The 21078-nt window shown below is 44.4% G+C and overlaps 1 protein-coding gene across 1 annotated transcript in view; it reads left to right on the forward strand.

Moving 5' to 3' along the window:
- FLT1 (fms related receptor tyrosine kinase 1) overlaps positions 1-21078 on the forward strand; it is a 185068-nt gene that overhangs the window by 155479 nt on the left and 8511 nt on the right. The window contains exons 19-28 of the mRNA XM_004435289.3: positions 695-808; positions 3051-3139; positions 6649-6805; positions 7235-7332; positions 8059-8181; positions 9794-9905; positions 11544-11643; positions 17289-17394; positions 17679-17821; positions 20020-20104. Of these exons, the coding sequence (XP_004435346.1) occupies positions 695-808; positions 3051-3139; positions 6649-6805; positions 7235-7332; positions 8059-8181; positions 9794-9905; positions 11544-11643; positions 17289-17394; positions 17679-17821; positions 20020-20104 (1127 nt within the window). The remainder of the gene's footprint in view (positions 1-694; positions 809-3050; positions 3140-6648; positions 6806-7234; positions 7333-8058; positions 8182-9793; positions 9906-11543; positions 11644-17288; positions 17395-17678; positions 17822-20019; positions 20105-21078) is intronic.

A 21078-nucleotide genomic window follows, 5' to 3' on the forward strand; every position in this document is an offset into this window, starting at 1 on the left:
TATTTCTAAAAATAATTTAAAATTTTTAAATGCCTTAGAAATTAACCAGTAAGGACAAACAGACAGAACAAATTTAATTTAGGCTTTAGACTCTGCTAATTCTTAGACTGGTGTTGTTTATCTCTGAGAATGAAGTTGAAGTGAGATGCTTATGGATCCTCACAACTTGAGAGAACCCTGAGGACTCCAGGGAGGAAAAGGTTCTAGGGAGAAAATAACACACTGCGAAGATGTTTACAGAAGTGGCCATTCGCTCTTGCAGGCCCCTTGTGCTCCTTCTTTGTAACTCCTCAAATAGGGGAAAGTGAGAAAAAGAGGGGAGGTGTGAGCACATCTCCTGCCTGCAAGGTTCCTGCTGCGCCTGGTTCTGACAGAAGGGAAGCCTTCAGGAGGTGCTTTCACCAGGTGCCCAGCTCTGAGTCAGCGCATTACTGAACAGGACTAGGTCGACCAAGAGGAAATGTCCAGTGACTAACCCCACCACTGCTCTGGGCCTTACTGTAATCAAAAGGATGTTGGCTCAGGAGGGTGGGAGTAATAAAAACAGTCTGGAGACTTGGCCTTTCTGCAGAATGTAGGGAAGTTAATGAAGCAACTGGCTGAGCACTGACAAATATGGAGGGCAGGAATGCTGCCTCCGGCGGAAAGAGACCCATTGTCCTGTTGCCTTGACTGTTCCTTGCTTCTCACACAGAGGGGGCCACGGCCAGCGAGTACAAAGCTCTGATGACTGAGCTCAAGATCTTGACTCACATTGGCCACCATCTGAATGTAGTCAACCTGCTGGGAGCCTGCACCAAGCAAGGAGGTAAATGGAAGGGGGGCCTGCTCTATCTCCCGGTTCACACGCTAAGAGCCTAGTTCTCTGACATACAGCTCTTTTCTCCCAGCCCTGTTTCTCACCTCCTGGAACATGCCCTCTCAACAGACCCAGAGGGAACATTTCTGCCCATTTACAGAAGGGTGCTCCCATTCTAGAAATGCCTTCCCTGTACAGTTAATTTAAAGGTTCTGCAGAGGACTCCCTTTCAGATCTCCTTCCCCAGAATCAAGGTCAAGTGGAGGGCATTTTTCTCTCAGAATGACTTTGAAGGAGTGTGACCAGAGCTAAGGTGAAAGCACAGAAACTTGAGCATTACTTGAAGATTCACCTAAAGGAATAAATCACTACTGGTAGGATCCCAGGAGGAGGTGATACGGGGGACAACCAGAGGGCCTTTCCCTTCAGACAGGCCTTCCCTACTGGGGCAAGTGGCAAGGACAGGGCTATGGTTATGATTGAGGGCTCCAGCATGTTCTTGAAGACCTTTTTATCCTCCCCCATGGCAAGGTTAGTGCTTGGGTGTAGATGTGTGATCATCGCTTGAGCCAGAAAAAAGGTGCAAAGGGCCTGTGCATATAAATGTTTTCTGAGCTCAACAAAGGTAGTAGAGATGAACGGTAGTAGGGCAAGATCTACCTGCTAGGAGTGGCAGTGGGTGGAGCCAGAAGCTAGGGGCTGGGGAGACCAGAAATAATAGAGTCCTACGGCCCTAGACACAGCCAGCCTGCTTCTCCATTACCCTTGAGTATCGACAAATGATAAACTCTTTCCCAAATTCTCTGCCTTGGCAACCTCATTCTGTTTGCCTCAACTTTGCCCCGTAAAACTGGCCAGGGCTAATTAGAGAACCCACCTCCATCGGCGCCTCTGAGCTCCCCGTTGTCGTTGGCTTCAGAATGTAAGCCCCTCCTGAGGTGAGGCTTGCCGGACCTCAGGCAGGCACCCAAGATCCTCGCAGTCCTCCTCAGTGATGGGGAGACAGACAACCTCTGGAAGCAACTTCCTGTTCTGTAACCCTGAGGGAGGAGGAGGTGCTGTCAGGGTTTCTAACAGACACTTTTAAACCCAGTCAAGTGCTGATAGAGACAGAAAACACTACTGAGAAGAGCCTGACCTCTGCGAGCCGCGAAGCAGAAGCAGGGCGCTCGGGGCCTTCGGCACAAGACACGCACGCAGCCCCAGCCTGCCCGCTCCCAGCATACCCTGGGGCAGCAGCCCGTTGGAGAGGCTCTGGGGTCGCTCCCGCTTTGACCCGGAACTAGAAGTTGTCCTTCCGCTGCAGGCCTGGGGCCCTGTCCCGGAGAGTGGTGGGGGCAGTAGGCAGGTGGTGGGTCTGATGAGGGGCCCAACCGGGCGGAAGAGGCCTTTAGGGCGCTCCAGTGCAGGTTGGTTTTCCTTCCTTCCTAACCGTCATACTTCTTTTTGACCAGGGGTTGGCAGTGGAAGGCCAGCCAGCCTGTGAACTTAAAATGGTTTGGCCCCAACTATTTAGTTGGGGGAGGGGGGAGGGGAATGAAAAGAATAATAATGTTTCGCGACATGTGAAAATTATATGAAATTCAAATTTGTGCGTTCATTAAGTTTTACTGGAGCATAGTTACTCATTTGGTTGTATCGTCGTCCATGCTTGCTTTCATGCTACAAAGGCAGAACTGAGTAACTGTATGACCTCCGAAACCTAAAATATTTCCTGTCTGGTCCTTTACAAAAAAAATTTGCTGACACCTGCTTTAGACCTTCTTACAAGCCCCAAGGCATACTGTGCAGACCCCCGCAGACGGCCATGCTGCTGAGAGAGACAGCAGGGACGGAACCAGCCTGTTCTCTGCACGGGGAGGGAGGAGCTGCTTAACAATTCTGGGGCCGGTGTGACAGTGTCCTGAGCCCCCTCTGCTAGCCCAGGTCTGGCTAACAGGTGGAGAGGGTGGCTGGCAGTGACAGGCTTTTGGCTGGCTTTTGCCCCCCACCCCCGAAAGGCCTTTCTCTTTTCTATCCTACTCTTTTCTTCCTTCTACCCCAACTACTCATACCCACTTGTCTCCAATTCCTTTTCTATTTTTTAAACCCCTTCTTGTGTCAGCTTGAAAAAATGTTTCATCCCTAAGTTGCATCCCTAGGCCATGCTAATATAAAGACAGGGCGGCCTGAGGTTTCTCAGGTGGACTGAAGGCTGGCAAATGGCTGACTGGCTTGGTGTGTGGCTGAGCATGTGCTGTTTTGGCTGCAGGGCCTCTGATGGTGATTGTTGAATATTGCAAATATGGAAATCTATCCAACTACCTCAAGAGCAAACGAGACTCATTCTTTCTCAACAAGGTAAGAAACTTAAAGGTTGGAGGTTTTTAAAGACAGCAGAGAGTTTCCATTTAGGCTGTAGAAGCATAAAGCAAGAGAAACCTATATTTTTCCATTAATGAATAAGTTTAAAAATCAATCTCTGCCTTTTCTTCTTTTTTTATTTTTTCTATCCGTGCTAATATATCACATTCTTTGGGGGAATAGCATAGAGAACATTTGATCCCAGTGTATACACCGATAGTTAGGGGTTAAAATTTACTAGCCATCTACCTAAATACCTATCAAATTATCTTGTTAATTTTATTTCTCTCTCTCTTTCTCCATATATACACAGACCCACACAAATCATGTCCTCACTTGTTTCTTAAAAGAAAATGATAGCAAATATAATTGTCTCCATTTATTAGATTAGAGAAATTAAGGACTCAATCAATTGAGTGACTTTACAGTCAACAATAAGCCAGTGATGGGGCCAGAAAAATAATTTTCTTCCCTTCCTACTGCCCTTTCACCCACTTCCTCATGCCCTCACCATCCATGTCACCCCTACACACATACTGAACCAGCCTTACTCACTAAAGTAAAGCTGTGTAATAAAAGGAACACATGGGTCCAAGACCTGAAAGTAAACAAAGCTTAAAAGAGATTATTGAATGGAGAAGAAAGAGTTTAGTAAAACTTTGCCGGTGTGACCTATCCCACCAATGTTGTGTCCTTCACTGGGCTGGAAAAGCTCGAGGGACAATGATTCAACATTATTAACCAATAATCAGCAATGTCGGTGCATCCACGTAGTGTGGTTGTTAAGCACTCAGACTCCAGAAACAGACTTCTGGGTTTAAATTCTACCACATGAAATCTGGGACCTTGGGCAAGTTATTCAATCTAAGTTTCAGTTCCCTCATTTATTAAATGGAGGTAATAGAACTCAACTCATGGGATTGTTGAGAGAAAGAAATTCAGTTAAGGGTGAAATAAATATTAACTATCATCGTCATCATTATTGACCAATTGAGATAGAAAGATTGGGTGAGTCCAACTTAGTGCCACTGATCTATATGATCTGTGTGGTGGATAAAGTATCCGACATCCAAGAATGATGCCCACCTCTGTCATGTGGGCAAGATTCTTTGTGTGGCACAAAAATAAGAACCACTGGACAGCTGGCCCATTCTCTCATCTCTCAAACTTTGATCCAACCAAAGACACGTGTGTTCTTCCAGACTGCCAACATATATGCAAGAATGTGTTTTCCCCAGTTTTAAACCATGCCCTCTGATAATTAGAATCTTGAAGCTGAAAGGGATCTTTGTGATCAGCTAGTTTACACTCTCACATTATCGATGTGCCCATAGAAGTCAAGTGATTGGTTTAAGGCCACACACTTACCCAGAGATGAAGTCGGGAAGAAAGAACTCAGCTCTCTTGACTCCCTTTCTAATGCTTTTTACACGCACTACATTGGAGAAGGAGGGGAAAAAACATAAGAAAAGTGGAAAATGGTGCCTTGGGCTGAAAGCAGTGCAAATTCCCTTCAGTCCTGAAATCCTGGACTGGCTTCAGGAAGAATTAAGCCAGCAGAATACCCCAGGGATCTGGGCAGGATGGAACGTTTGGATTTGTGCGTCCTTTGTTTTGAAGAGTTTGCTTCCTTCTCTGGCTATATTTAATGATTCGCCTCCCTGTTGGTGGAGCTTAGTGTTTTCATGGAAAACACATGGCTGTATTTCATATTTGGAACCTAAAGGAATATAAAGAGAAGATGAGGGAAGAACCAAAAGGCTAAATAGAAATGGGTTATTTCATTTTCCAAATAAATTCACCAAGATCTTTAAATATTATTTGTAATAAATTTACTGGATTCTGCCAGAGTCCCAAAAGTTCAGTAAATCAGCCTTTATTTAACAGAGATAATTACCAATAAACAAAGCTGAATATACCATTGATTGGGAGCAGTGAGTTGAGGTGAGGGTGAGGGAGCTTGAGTTATGGTCCTTGGACACATGCCCCTGGCTGTGACTTCTGGGAGGGTGGAGCATTTTCACACAGCTGAGCCATGAGTGGGCCTGTCGAGCACTTTCCCCCCCAACACCCTTGCCAGCATTCTCTCCCTGCTGCCTTCTGTCCTGGGAGGGGTCTTGTGAAAAATAAAATTCCAGTTCCCAGATGAGCAGAATCAAATCTAACTGCTGCAGGGAGATGTCATAACAAATAGTTATGTTCTTTACCTACTCTCAGGTAGCTCACTTGGGGTGGCACTGGGTGTTCACTCTGAGGCCTGCCTACCCTCCTGCAGCACAGGAAGGTCTCTTTTCAGGGGCCAGGAGCCTGGTACCCTCCACACTGTCAGAGTTTTCTGGGCTGACCCTCCTGAAACTCCCTCCTGTCCTCTGCTTGCTCCCACTGTGCCCCCTAGTGGAGGGATCGCTCCTACTGTATGACATTTCTAGGAAAAGCCAAGAAAGGATGGGGAGCCTGGTGAATCTTAGCATTGCCACACCGTGCAGGTGGATCAAGGGACACCATTGAACTCCAGTCCCTCTCAACCCCTGTTTCAGTATTGCCATCTAGCAGAATCAAGCTTAGGTACATGGTCCAGTCATGAAGCCACTGGGAGTGCTGAGTTATTAGATGAATTACTAAAGGCGAGAAAAATCTTTTCTGGTTCCACATGAACACCCAGAACCAACAACTCCTTTCCTATGAGTCAAAACATAATAGACTGATAAAGCTTTTCAGATGAGGACAATGAAACCCAGAAAAGCAAGGTGATTTGCCTAAGATCATATGGTCGATGGAAGAGCCATATTACAAATCAAGGCTTGGATGTCCAGTCCAGGTTGAGAGGCCTTTTCTATCCTTGTTAGGATCAAACTGTATCTTTGTTTTGAATGGAGGGGAGAAAAAGAAATGTTGTTCCCTCTTTCCCCAAGGAAAACAGAGAAATTGGTAACACAGCCTTCTCTGATTACTCCTCATAGGGATTACAAGTGAAGCCTCAAGTTTACTGGGGATCCTTTTCTATTATTCATATCATCTTTCACAAGATGGCATGTGGCATGGAAAAGTGGTTAAGGGCACAGACTGGAGTTCACCAAACCGGGGTTCAAGCTTTGCCATTTACTAGCTGCATGTGACTTTGATTACTTGACTTCTCTGAACTTATTTCTTCATGTATAAACAAGAACTACTGCATAAAACGGTTGAAAAGATTAAATGAGAAAATGTATCTAAGATTCTTAATATACTGGCTCACACAGAGTATGCTCTCAGTAAATACCAGCTGCTATTAATGTTCCTTTATCCTACCTAAGATGCTCTCTAGAAGCCCAGTCAAGAGCAGAATAGACTCCACAACCCCAGGAGGAGCCAGGCACCTGGCCACCACAGGGCCCTTGCTACTAATTTACTATACATTTTGTGGAATGACATTCTCCCAACTCAGGTGATTGCCAGCTTGAGGGACTAGTTTCCCCCTTGCTTTCTGGAGCTCCCTTTCATCTGTGTTCTTCTTGGTCTCTTCAAAGGATGCAGCATTATACGTGGAGCCAAAGAAAGAAAAAATGGAGCCAGACCTGGAACAAGGCAAAAAACAAAGACTAGATAGTGTCACCAGCAGCGAGAGCTTCGCAAGCTCCGGGTTTCAGGAAGATAAAAGTCTGAGTGATGTTGAGGAAGAGGAGGGTAGGTATTAATTCCTTCCTGTCCTACAGTCTGAGATATTTTTACAACATACTTGCATCTCTGAAATTTTTTTCTTATTTATCACCCTAATAAACATCCGTGGGAGACTCAAAGGGTAATGTCCTGAGGAGATAAGATTTGAATTAAGATTATTTACAGAGTTACTAATTTTGACAGGGAACTGTACAATTGTCTCCCTTCAGGCCTTTTTGTCTTAACGGATCATCCCCCTTCCCCCATGCTTGGGTAAAATGGGCTAGCAGCCTGGAAAAATCCCTGATATTCATGTTGAATCTCAAATGCTCTTGAAAATGAACTCGGATCTACTTGTTGGTTTGTTTTATGTTTTGCTAACATTGTTCCAATAAAGTGGGATTTGGTGGAATAACAAGAGCCATTACAAACAGTTACGATTTTAATGCTTTCCAGATTCTGATGATTTCTGCAAGCAGCCCATCACTATGGAAGATCTGATTTCTTACAGTTTTCAAGTGGCCAGAGGCATGGAGTTTTTGTCTTCCAGAAAGGTCAGCCTTGCTCTTTACTGTTTTTCTTCTTTGCCAGGCCTGGACATGTGGCCATTCGTGTGAACAAACAGACACCTTTGCTGTAAATCCACTTTTTCTAGTATTTATTTGTACTTCTGTCCTTAAATGTAGAGTAAACTTCACAACAAATGCCTTAATTCGTGCTGATACGAGTGACGAGTTTTGAGAACAATGAGTCTTGGATACCAGTGGGTAGAACTTAATTCTAGAAGAAAACTTCACCAGGTTTCAGACTAGAGAAATTTGACACCTGTTCTCCATACTGCCCTCTGGCTTATTTTCAGAACCAGTCAGAATCTCAGAATACATGACTTCACAGGAGGGCTTCTATTAATACCTCATGTGGAGCCCTCCCACGAAACTGCAGCTGGACCAAGATCTGATCTCACCAGCTTAGGATAAAAGGTTGTGGAGAAGTTTTGCTCCCTGGTAGAACTCGATTGTCAATTTTGTTTACCAGGATGCTGTCCCCCAAAACAGTAGCAAAGCAGATTGAGGCCGTTTCTTGACTTTTGGACCTCAAGGGGCCTATATTTGTAAAGAAGCTCTTTATGTCTATGGTAACTCCACGTGCATTCAGTGTTGCTTCCTTTACATAAAGGAAATGGATCCTCAATTTAAGAAGAATAATGACACTGAGACGGCACAGGAAATTAGTCGGGTAGATTAAGGAAATGCATTGATTATGCAACTATTTTATTATAGTGCATTCATCGGGACCTGGCGGCACGAAATATTCTTTTATCTGAGAACAATGTGGTGAAGATTTGCGATTTTGGCCTTGCCCGGGATATTTATAAGAACCCCGATTATGTGAGAAAAGGAGATGTAAGTCAGTCTGATGTTTGACTCATTTATACCCTGTCATTTTTAATTCACAGACCGAAGCCCTTGGTAAATCTTTACACTTCCTCAGTAGTAGTCCCTGAAAACCATCATGTGCTTTCTGTGAAGACAAGCAGTCTAGATGGGCTGTGTTCCAGAGAGTCCTTGCGTGAGGCTCAGAAAGGCCGCTGTCTCTTGGTTCTGTTCTTCCCTAATTCCTGGTACCTGTCCTTTGGGCAGTGCTGCCTGAGATTGCTAACCTGAGAATTGTTTATTGGGGCCCTGGTGAGACCAAATCATCACCTCCCTTTGACTCCTATGGGAGTTCCCTGTACCACTGCAAAGAACAGCCTGGACTCTTTCCCTCAAATAAACCCGGATGATTGATTCAGCAGGTGTATGTATCTCAGGAAAGGGTGGGGGAGGGTATTAGTAGTGTCTCACTAGAGAGAAAATTGTTTACCTCCCATATCTGCCTTCCATGCCTAGCATCTCCCTGCTGGCTCACAATGGCTTCTCTTCCCTGCTTGTTTTTGGACATAGCGTTATTTTTCACTTTTGTGGGTGACCTCCCATGTCCTCTCTTTTCCGGCCTATACCCTGAGGGCTTAAGCCTGCGTTTGGGCTCTGACGATTACGCTACAGGAGTGGTTCTCAAACTTTGGTGAGCATACGAATCACCTGGAGGGTTTATTAAACTAGTTTGCTAGGCCCCACCCCCAGAGATTCTAATTCAGCAAGTCTTGGGCGGGGCCTGAGAATTGGCCTTTCTAACAAGTTTCTAGGTGCTGCTGATACAGCTGCTTCCTGCACTATACTATGAGAACCACTGCTCCACAGTCTCTTTTTTTTAAAAGGAAAAAAAAAACCCAACAAACTTTCCTCAGGAGGAGCCCTGATTTGCAAAGATGACATCTACCTATGTCAGTCTCTCCTTCTTTTCTGTCCATCTGTGTCTCTTTCAGCCTCTGCCTGCCCTTCCCCCTTCTGTTTTTCTCTTTGTCTCGCCATTATCCCATACTTCCTGTCAATTCCCATCTGTCTGAAGTGTCAAGGCCTAACTCACTGAGATTCCTGCTATCTAGAAGAGAAGGACAATTTGTCTGCGTGCTTGAAAGCCAGCCGTATGGTCTCCTAAATACGATCTATCACTTTCCTTCTTTTCAATGCCTTTGCCCGCTCCCCCCATTCAATGACTTTCAAAATCCTGTCTTTTTACATAGGGATGCCTTTGGAAATCCTCCTTAAGAAAAGTTTCTGGGAATCATTGATTTTCAGGATGTTTTCTAACTCAGATCACTCTTCCAGGTCCCTGTGGAGTGCAAGCTTTTTTGGGGAGAAGGATTTCTTACAAGGTCATAGTTAGGATGTGCTGGACACATAGGAGGGGCTTGCTAAACATTTATTGCCTTCATAGGAATTGGTATAGCACACAGCTCTCTTTTAGTGTAACACTGCGTGTTATGTGAGTTTTCTCCATGTTAGGAAACCATGGCTGCTCTAGGAAATGATTTATGGGCCAAGTGCTAATCTGGGAGGTGACCCCATGGACACTTAGGTTGAATATGCTTTGTTTTCATGTCCTTCTGCTCAAGGCCCCCTTGCCCTTTTCTAGACTCGACTTCCTCTGAAATGGATGGCTCCTGAATCTATCTTTGACAAAATCTACAGCACCAAGAGCGACGTGTGGTCTTATGGAGTACTGCTGTGGGAAATCTTCTCCTTAGGTAAATCTGGGGGAAGGAAGAGATCAAGTAGCCCAGAACCAAATGTCTGCATCCTCTGCTGAGTGTTTTTTAGATAGATACAACCTTTAGATTGGCATCTAAAACAATTGAAAGCCCTTAAAGAGGCATGGGTCCATGTAGAATCTCAGATGAGAAATGGCACATGTATGCGTGCCCTATGCTTGACAGTACTTCGTTACAGATGGTTTATATGAACATGAACAAAGTCAGACTAGTGTAAAATCTGAAGTCAGGTTTATCTTTAGCCAATCTGGCTACTCCTTTCTCTGTCCTTTGCCTCCTTCTTCTAATTCCTCAAATACCCCGATTCTTAATGCCCATCCCTCTTCCCTCCCCGCATCACCTCGCCCCCCTCAGAATTTCTTAGGAAAGGCCCCAACAAGCACAGCTCAACCAGTGTTAGAAACAGGAGGCCTTTCTGTTGCTTCTGATATTAGCACAGCTAACCCTGGACACTGGTTTATGCCAGATGAACAATGGGAACACTCGTTATATTTATTCTGCTTCCAATAACATCCACTATGGGTGCCTGGAAACCTTGTTCAATGCCCCAGGCACACAGATGTGCACAGAGCCCACATCTGCTTGCAGACACGCACTGATGCTCTGAGGCCTCCCAAACATGGGGTCTAGCCAAGAGTCTTTTGGACTTTGCCAAAAATTTGACTTTCAGAGCAAATGAAAGTCACCCAGTAACATCCCTGGTTTCCTGTAATGTGTGAAAATCATTCCCGTGCTTTCGATGACAGGCACCTGTTGCTTCCAGTCTTTGAAAAAAGCTTGGCGGCCACAGTGGCCTCACAGTGACACACTGCCAGCAGTGCACGCCTCCCAGCTGCTTCCTACCAGCAGTAATCACTAGAAAGTTCAGGCAAACAAATGCTAAGATAGACTAGATTTGAGGTCTGGAACAGAGCAGATTGGGAGGCCTTGCTTGCCCCTACCCCCAGCCAAGAATGCCCCTAAAATGAAAGATTACATTGATATCCTGGACAGTAAAACTGGCAAGAGGCAAAGTCTAGGCCCCACTGGCACCCTCTAGTCCACAGACTCCTGCCTACGGGCAACTGCATCCCACACCATTCAGCCTAGTTCTGGAGCTCAAGGCGCCCCCCCTTCCCTCAGGCCCATCTTAGCAGCTAGTCCTCAGTGCTGGGAGAAGTTTACAAGAAAGTAGTGAATTAAAGTCATTCTTACTGAGGTGTGAATGATCCACAAGTAACCTATTCCAAGTCTCCTGGCTTTTTTAAAAGAACTTCATTAACCCAAGGAATGAGTCTCTAAATGATGAGATTTCTTTAGAGTTCCTTGTGGGGAGAGGGAAGAGACTCTTCAGATGACACTGTTTCTCCTGACCAGACAGACTAGCCCTAGGAATGACCTGTGGGCTCAGCCACCCAGCACCTCAGGACCAACCAACCAAGCATGTGTCACTAGCAAGATTTGCTGAGCTTCTCTGCAGGTTGTGCTGTACATTGAGATCCATTCCAATCACTGGGAATTTATTACTAAAACGTCACTTTAAAGGGAGGAAACAAACACTGAATTGCCCCCTCATGGTCTTTTGTATCCCAAAGCTATAATGTGCCCTGTGTTTTCTCATGTTACCTCCTACAGGTGGGTCTCCATACCCAGGAGTGCAAATGGATGAGGACTTCTGCAGTCGCCTGAAGGAAGGCATGAGGATGAGGGCTCCCGAATACGCAACTCCTGAAATGTGAGCCCTTGGCTTCCTCCATCCCCATCCGACACTTCTCTTCTCACGAGGACACCTCAGAAGGGGGATGTTTTGTTGATTTTTAGAATCCCAGTCCTGAGAGATGCAATGGGTTCCCCTTTTCTTCATGGATGCCCCTGCTTAGCCCCTCTTGGGCCCAGTTGTGCTGGGAGTATTTTCCAGTAGTGGGGCACACTGTCCTTGATTCATCCCTACCTATTTCCTCTCTTGACCACTGACATGACTTTTTCAAGGCCTCAATCTGGGAACTGAAGTTACAAATTCAGTTTTGAGGTATGAATCCAAGCAAACCTAACAGACCACCCGGGAACTGAATGCAAGACCTGGTCCTCCCTTACAAAATGGGAGCCAAATGAGCTAAGCAGCCACAGGGACGAAGGGCTGGAAGTCACTGTTGACCAGTCCTCCATCCACACTAAAGACCCATGAGGGGATTGGTTTGGAATACAGGGGAAGAGGTATAGGAGAGGAAAGGAGGAATTTCCCGATTGTAGTCGTTAACACTCCACAGAAGCCTACGTGGGCAATGAGGCTTCTTTAGACTCATTTTAGGAATCGGCTCAGCAGCTGTCTGGAACTTCTTCTTGAGGTGGCTTCCTGCTGTGTGGTCCTGTGACTCTAGGAAGATGGCAGGCTCTGTGTGAAGGCTTTCTCCATTGTACAGATGCTTGCTTGCCTCCCTTGGACACTCTTTTTTCCTGAGGCTTTGTGGATGTTTTGCACTTTGAGGCCAGAGCAGGAATGTGATGACGCTTGCAGTTTTTTTGAGCTGCTGACAAGGACTTGGGCCTCCCCGAGGCGGCACCACCTTTCCTGAACTGGCAGGCGTCCCTCCCCATCCCACTCACACAATGGGGTCCTGTCAGAAGCCCTGGGATGGCCTTTGGGGAGGAGTCAGAGGGAATGAAGGAAGTGTGGGCTTGGCCAAAGTGCAAGGTTGCTGCCTCTTTCCTTCATCGTCTGGAGACAAGGCTAGGTCAGATCCAGGACTAGGACAAACACATGGAGGACAGGAGACTCAGGCCCATGAAGGCGGGCTGGGGAGCAGCCTGAGTGCAGAGGGGAGCGAGGGGACCTGTTCTTATCAGTGTCCTTATCAGGAAAGTGCAGGGAGCTTGAGGCAAGGCCCCTTTCTGAGAGCTGGGGACAGAGCTAGATTAGGCCCCAGGACTGCATCTGGGCTGGAGAGTGTTGAGGTATTGAAGGTTTTTAATTGCTTGCTTACCTTTACCCGGCCAGAGGGGCAGACACCAGGAGATCTGGTTTAAAATGAGATACTTTACACTTTGCAGTTTTCAAAGTGTTTCCCCTACACAGTCTCATTTGAAGTTCCCAGCAACCTTGAGGAGCAGGCAGGCAGATACTATTTTCTGAATTTGGTGAGTAATAAAACTAAGCCTCTGAGAAGTGAAGTGATTTGTCCTCTGCCAGCTAAGTAGCAGAGGAGACAGATTTAGAAGCTGGTCCTTTAGACTGATCTCCAGAAGTCACAGGACTGTTAAATTAGGAATAGATCCCACATTCCTCAGAAGTGGTGTCTCTCTAATATATACACTCGTGCTTTGAATTAAATATACCCTTCTACTTTTCATATAATCTGAAAATCACAAGAGTAAGTTCTCAATTACTAACAGTAATAATAATAATTGCAGTCATTATTAAATAACAGCATTTAATATTTATTAACTAAATAGTTATTTAGTGCTTATTAAGTGCCAGACACTGTTTTAAGCACTTTTAACATATATTAATTTGCCTAATGCTACTAACAACCCTATAAAGTAGGTACTATTGTTATCTCCATTTTACAGGTGAGAAAACCAAGGCACAGAACATCTAAGTGACTTGGCACATTGCTGATAAGTTAAGCAAACCCAGTCTGAGTCCAGAGTTTACAACACCATGCTGCATACCTGCAGGGTATATTTCCAATTCTTATCCAGATTCTGGTCCAGAATGACTCTAGAGGTACAAGGTCATATCAACTTTGGACTAAAAAACTCCCTTGGGCTTTATCAAATCTTCGAGTCTTTACATAAGCTCTCTCAGGTAGCACTTGTACCCCATGCAGCCTATAGAGAAAAGGATGGTTCCTCACTTCTGGGGAGGAGTTATTTTAGAAATTATAAAAGGTAAGAAGCAGCTTTATGAAATGTTCGTTCAGAAGGCCAGAATTCAAACTTTCAGCCATTCTCAGGCATCTGAAAGCTGATGATAGAGTAATTTCCTTCTTGTCTGTTCCAACAGTGGGAAGGCCTAGGTGAAGACAAAGTACAGCTCTCAGAACTGGGATTCTGTGACCTGACCTTGGCCTAAAGTGGTGTGCACTTGAGAGGATGAGTGATGCCTAGAAAGGAAGCTCTTCTATAGGCCCCTCACCTCCGGCTTGTTTCAAGAAGGGTTGTTGGGTTGGGTGCAACTGGTATCTCTTTACTTTATTAAACCTATTTACTTAGTGACACAAAACTGTTCAATGTTGAGTCACTGGTTCCTTGCCCAGAGCCTGTTTAATCAGATGTCTTTCAATAAGGGAATAAGCAATGACTGTTTTCTTTTCCTTTGGTGTTTGCTGAAGTGATTTGCATTGAATTTTAGGCAAGAGGAGTGGAAACTAGAAATCAGAAACCAAGAATCAAAAATAAAAAACAGCAAGTAGTTGTAGATGGTTCCTTTGCTAGATTCAGCAGAGAGAAATCAGGGTGAGTCCTGCTCACAGTCCCTGCATCTCCCCAACTGGTGCTTGCTCAGTGGTAAAATGATGCTGGTTGAGCTAAGCCTGGAACCTCTGCTTGACACAATACTCCCTACTCTCAGGGCTCCTTTTGTTTGCCTGGCTCAAGCCTTTCTTGCTTTGGCTACCTTTTATAGATTATTTATGTATATATTTAGTGTTCTTCCAGCAGCCTCCGAGAATCTGTTTATTGCTGGAGATAACGGAGCCTTGGATGATTAGGCTTGACTGTAGTAAGGGGGAACCGCCACAACCAATGCACCTTGGGGTGAGAGATCTTAGACTTTTGTCTAGTGCCTACCTGTCTCTGTAGTATTCATTTATGTACCTTTTTAAATAAATCAGTAAAATGTGTAAACTTATCTTAAAATGAGATCCATATAGGATTGTGTAGACTGTCTATTTTATGCTAACTTCAGACCTTTGGCCACCAGCAAGCTGGCCCAGGTTGCCTAAATGGAGCAGGTGCCTTGAGCCCTGACTCTGAGGCACTGCTGGTCAGGAATAGTTAGGGACCTTGGGCACTGCAGCCCCTGTCCTGTGTCTCCCAGAGAGCAAGGACAACGGCCCAGAGGTAGAGAGTTAAGAGTTTGCTTCCCCACTCCCAGTCTCTTGGTGTCTGTAAATTGAGCCCTAGTGCAGTGGACCTGACATTGGCCCACACATCACACCCACCAAAGGGCCCTCACAGCTCTTGGAATCCCACAATCCCTGGGAGTTAGGTAAAATAGGTACAGTAGATGAAATACAGGAGTGAGAGGGAACCAGAATTATCTTCTGAGAAGAGTCTTGACCCATAGGTTTGGAAAAGTTAGGAGAATTTGCAATTCAGACATGTGATCTTGATGAGCTCCTGTCCCTTAATCAAAAACTTAGGATATCTACTTGCTGGGTACTTGGCAGAAAGTAGAACCTCAATTCCACCAGCCAACTATTAGAAGAGCTTGCTTTTGAAGATCAGTGCCCATGGAGGGTGTCTGAAGACCACATGGTGCCACCATTCCCCTGGATACCTAGAATTTTTATCCTTGGGTTAAATCAGAACCTTGGGTCACATACAACTGGACCACACTATTTTACCTCTCAGAATTGTTTTTACTGTATGGCATTTTTTTTGCTGTTAAGGCTTTGGCAAACATTGAAAGACCATATACAAGACAGTGCCATGAAGTTGTTGTTACCTGGATGGGAATGATGTTGTTGAGAGGCGTCTAGGAGAACCTCCTTTCAGATTTCAGTTCTAGGAATAGCCACGCTTCTTCCAAGTAACTGGCTTGTTTTTAACTTCTGGCTTATGTGCATCATATACTTGATTATTCCTTCTTTTCACCAGCTGCCTGGAAGCTTAGAGCATTGCCTCTATCAATACTCAGAATCATGATATAAATTTTGTTTATTAACTTGCACCTCTTTTCTTATCTTTATTTTACCTTCCTCCTGGTAATATTTTCTCCTTTTTTAACCTTCCTATATTTTTACTGTCTTTGCCACCTCATATACTTTGAAACAAAATAGGGATATCCTTAAGAGATGCTTGGAGCTGTTGGTGCAAGCTCAAAGCACATATCTGAGAAGCAGCAGAGGTCGGATGAGGACTGGAGTTTCTCAGGCTTTTCCTAGCAACACCTGGGCCCCAGCACTACAAGTAGTGTCTGCAGAATTCATAGAGGGAACAGCACTGTCTCTTCCCAGAGACCAATCTGACTTCCTTCAGCAAATATTTATTGAGTGCTTATATGCCAGGCCCTGAGCTAGGTGAGGGGTGTGGAGATGAGGTTCCTGCCCCATAGCGCTTACAACTGGGGCAGTTGTAAAATTCTGACCAGTTCCAAATTCAAGCCCATTCAGGTTTTGATTCAACCTGATCAAAGTCCTCTGTAGTCCAGATGATTTTATGATAGAAGAAATTACTTACAGTAAACATCTCTTGAGGAGAGCAAAACCCAAAGAGAACAAATCCCTAAGCCAGGGTGTATACAGACATCCGGCATGTGTTTTGCAGATAGAGGGGCAGGTACAGCCGTGCACTCCTGCAGACAGGACCAGAAGAGGAGCCCAATGCCTTGACATCTAAAATGCCAGAGGAGTGGAATCACAGAGGAACCCTGTTGACATTTAAATCCTAGGACAAGATTTGGTTCTGTAATATTAAGACAAACGTTTTCATATCCACAAGCTCAGCTTTGAAATACTGGGTGCGGGGGGTGGGGTGGAATCAGCCACATGCAAGAAACTGGCACACAGCCCAAGGAACTACTCACACTCTATGTGGACTTCCACCTTGTGGAAGTGACATAGGTCACGTGTACAGTGCCTTCTCCGCCAGTCTCCACTGCTGAGCTTGATAATGGAACCATGAGGACTTGGAAATATTACCTACTTATTGAGAAGCCCAAGCCAACCTTCAGTACAGCCCGAGAATGTAATAAGTACTTCAAACTATTAACCCATTGATATTTGTGTCTGCGTGAACTTTTTACCTTTAAGGACGTTGTCCTGCTTTTGACAGTGAGGGGAGGAGTACTACACTCCATATCTAACTGCAAGTGAACAGTGGTGTTTCCTTTCCAAATAGCTCTGCTCTGTTCACAGAACTCACCTTCCACTCTGCAGAGACCACAGGCACTCCAAAAAACTTGGGTCGTGATGGGCTCTGGAGGGTTGGTTAGTCTGCCTTTGTAGATGGGTTTTCTACTACCAGCAGGACCTGGCCCAAACAGCCTTTTATGTGTTGGTGCTGCATACCCCAATCTAAGAATGAAGGCAAATATCACATACTACACAAAGCATAATCTTTATATGTATGACAACACCCATTGCACTGTGGATGGGTACGGCAATCTATGTAACCACTGCTGCTCTCCAGCTGTTTCTATTGTGCTTTCACCACCAGCTATCAGATCATGCTGGACTGCTGGCACAAAGACCCAAAAGAAAGGCCAAGATTTGCAGAACTTGTGGAAAAACTAGGCGATTTGCTTCAAGCAAACGTACAACAGGTAAAGCTAAATTTATCTAGAATATCAGAAGGCCAAATGCCTTTGAATGTAAGTCGAGGGGGTGTTTTATTTGTCTGTTATTATTTTATTTGCTATTAATAGCTGAGATCATCTGTGAAAAAAATGTGTGTGTGTGTATGTGTGTGTGTATATGTATGCAGAAATATCTTCCCAAAACACAACCAAGATTGTGGGAATGACATAATTGAAGCTGACGTAATATTTCACAGAAATAGGCTGAGGTATAAATTTCTGCAATTAGAGCTCTATCTTTGGTATTTTAGGATGGTAAAGATTATATCCCACTAAATGCCATACTGACAAGAAATAGTGGGTTTACATACTCAACTCCTGCCTTCTCTGAGGACTTCTTCAAGGAAGATATTTCAGCTCCAAAGTTTAATTCAGGAAGTTCTGATAATGTCAGGTAAGATTTCTTTCTTTTTCCAACTTTATATTATAAAATTTTCAAACATACAAAAAAAAAGCCCACCTCCTAAATTCAACCGTAGTTAACATTTGGCTGGTTTTATACTCTGTGTGTGTGTGTGCACTTTTCTTTTTGCTAACCCATTTGAAAGAGAGCTTAAGGCATTATGACACTTTACGCCTAAATTGGTATACTTCTTATAAGAAGGACATTCTCCTGTGTAACCATACCAAAATTGTCGTACCAAAGAAACTGATAAGTCCTTATTATTAAATATTCACATTTCCATAATTTTCCCCAGATGTCTTTAATAGCTTTTTAAAAAAAAAATAGAAAAAAGGCAGGATCTAATCAAGAATAACACATTGTATTTTCTTTAGTTTCTTTAGTCTATCTTATTCTAGAATAATTCCTCCATCCTTTTTTTCAATGACATTGACCTTTTTCATGAGACCTTAGATAAAACTAAACAAACTGGATTTTTTTTTCTTACCTGACAAACTAACATATCTCTCATTACTGCAGAGGAATTTGGAGAAGGGGTAAGGGAAGAAGTAGTTATTGAGTGCCCCCACTGGGCACTGGAGGGGATCAGCACTTCAATACTAATGGTTACATGTGTACCACACATGTTCAGTACTAACGGCTACACGTGTATCACACACATGCAGTACTAAGGTTACATGTATATTACAGGCATTCAGTACTAATGGTTACACATGTATCACATGTCAGTGCTAATGGTTATACATGTATCACACGTCAGTACTAACAGTTACATGTGTATCACACACATCATTAGTAATGGTTACACGTGTTGCACACGTCAGTACTAATGATTACACGTGTATCACACACATTCAGTACTAATGGTTACACAGACACATGCTGTGTGTGTTCTGGCACCATGCTAGGCTCTTTGCACACATCAATCTCTTTAACGATCAAAACATGCTATGAAGTAGATATTATTATTATTCTTATACAAATGGAGACATTGAGCCTCCAAGGAAGATAGCTTGCCAAAATTGCGTGGCTAGAAAGTGGCAGAATAGAGTTTCTAACCCAGGTGTTCTGACTCTCTTTCCCTGTTCCCATGCAGTCGGGACTCTTTTTAGGACTTTTAGACTGTCCTTCGACCATCTTCATCTGCAGAGGCACAACCCTAGGGCTTTGACATCAGTTTAGCCAAACTTGGCAGATGACCAGGGATGGCATGGGAGGAGCTGCAACAGTCTGAAAAGAGTGATAGCCATCTATGATAGGCCTAGAAGTCCAGTGGCCAGCCCAGACTTATGGTAATGGGTTACAGGTCAGTGACACTGCTCATACTTCACAACCAGCCCAAGAGGCTGTAACAGACGAGTCATCCATTTTTTAAAGATGAGAAAACTAGTTTGGATTAAATAAATTAGCAGGGTCCAATTGGGTCAGAGATGAGGGAGGGAAATGTCAAAGTTATTTGAGCCCTTTCAGTATGTTGCCTAGCCTTAGGCTCAATAGGGAGCTTGCCTAAAAAATTGGGCCTTGCAGATGGTGACAGGGTAAAGACTGAAAAACTCAATCAATAGGTGAACTTGCTTTATGAGTAACCATATAGTAGATATCGCTGATGGTCTTTCCTAACTGTCAACAAAAGGTCAGTAGGTAGTTACAGGGAAATCACACAAATACTACCCATTTCTTCCAATCTGTAATCACAGAACAGAATATATAAGACTAGCCCTCGTACTTGATTATGCCATTAAATCAGCTGTGTCATCTTAACAGGTCTTTTCATATCCTTTTAGAAGTAGGCGGCTATTCATGATAAAGTCATATCGCTTCTCTGGGCATCATTTCTCTCCTTTGTAATGTAGGGTGTTTAGACCAGATGATGACTTAGGTCTCTTCTAGGCCTGACATTTTCTGATTCCACAGGGACCAGAGGCCTAACCACTCCTGAGTCTCTCCAGGGTCCCTCTGGGGTTTTGCTCAAAACCATGCAATGTGGATTAACAACCATGAGAGGAAGTAGCATCACTGTCAGGATTCCTAGGCGGACAAAAGAGGGGAATTTCAGCCTCAGGTGGAGTGAGGAGATTCCTTCTGGGATTTTGGTTCATCTTAGGTGGGATACAGTGCCCATGGTCTCCTGACTAATCAAAGCTGGATGCATTTTCCTGTCTTGATTATTCTTTCTGCCTCTTCATTAGATATGTAAATGCTTTCAATTTCATGAGCTTGGAAAGAATCAAAACCTTTGAAGAACTATCACCAAATGCCACCTCCATGCTTGATGTAAGTAATGGAATTAACCTACTCAGTGCACCCTGGCAGGACTCCTTGCCAGACTCCATGCAAACACAAACTCCAGTGTTCTGGTGGCTTTTGGTCAATGGGGGGCCAGTAATCAGTGGGGACCAAAATGACAATTTCCCGGGGACTGACAACAAGACTTAGCTATACAAAGCTAATTTGTAAGTGGGTAATTCTGTAGTTTGAAGATGACCCAGAATTCACTCTAGAGTCCAAATCTTTGGTCATAATTTAGTCTCTTAGGAAATTTCATTGTGTGTTTCTAAGCTTCTTGGCTATCGATGATGGAAACTTTCTTTCAGAGTAATAGAGGAACTCAAAGCTATATGAGTGGCTGGGCCTTCATGATGTCACAGAGAGCTCTCTCTTAAGAGCAGCCTTTGAGATCCTGGAAGAAGTCTACCTAGGTCTTATGCTCCTTCCCACTAAGGTTCTAGAGGCTGAACAGCCATGTTTCTACCCAGCCACACTGGGAGAAGCAACCCAGTACAGTCTGGCAAACAAGAGGCCTCAACCAGCTTGTCTCTTTAAAGATCTGCGACATGGCATTGAGAGAATAAAGAGAGGAGGGGAGGACTGGGCAAGAGTACACCTCTGGTATCACAGACCCTCACGCTCAAAGTGTGATCTCCAGACAAACGCTGTTGCTGCTAAGTGGGCTGGAAATGCCGAATTGCAGGACCCACCCCCACTCAGTGAGTCAGACTCTGCATTGTCACAAGATCCCCAGGGAATTCATGTGCAATTAAATTTGAAAAGTGCTGGTGATGACCATGTCCCATAGAGGGCCTGGAAAACCACCTACAGAGTGAAGGTGATGACCGCAAACAGTGTGAGACGTAGCACCTGTTAGTGCCATTGAGTCAACTCCGACTCCTAGTGATACCGAGCAATGGGCTTGCTCTGCTTGCCTCGATCTGAGCCAATTAATAACGAGTTAGGGATTGAGAAAGGAA

This window comes from Ceratotherium simum, chromosome 10, assembly GCF_057802395.1.
Source record: "Ceratotherium simum simum isolate JZ-2026a chromosome 10, ASM5780239v1, whole genome shotgun sequence".
NCBI lineage: Eukaryota > Metazoa > Chordata > Mammalia > Perissodactyla > Rhinocerotidae > Ceratotherium > Ceratotherium simum.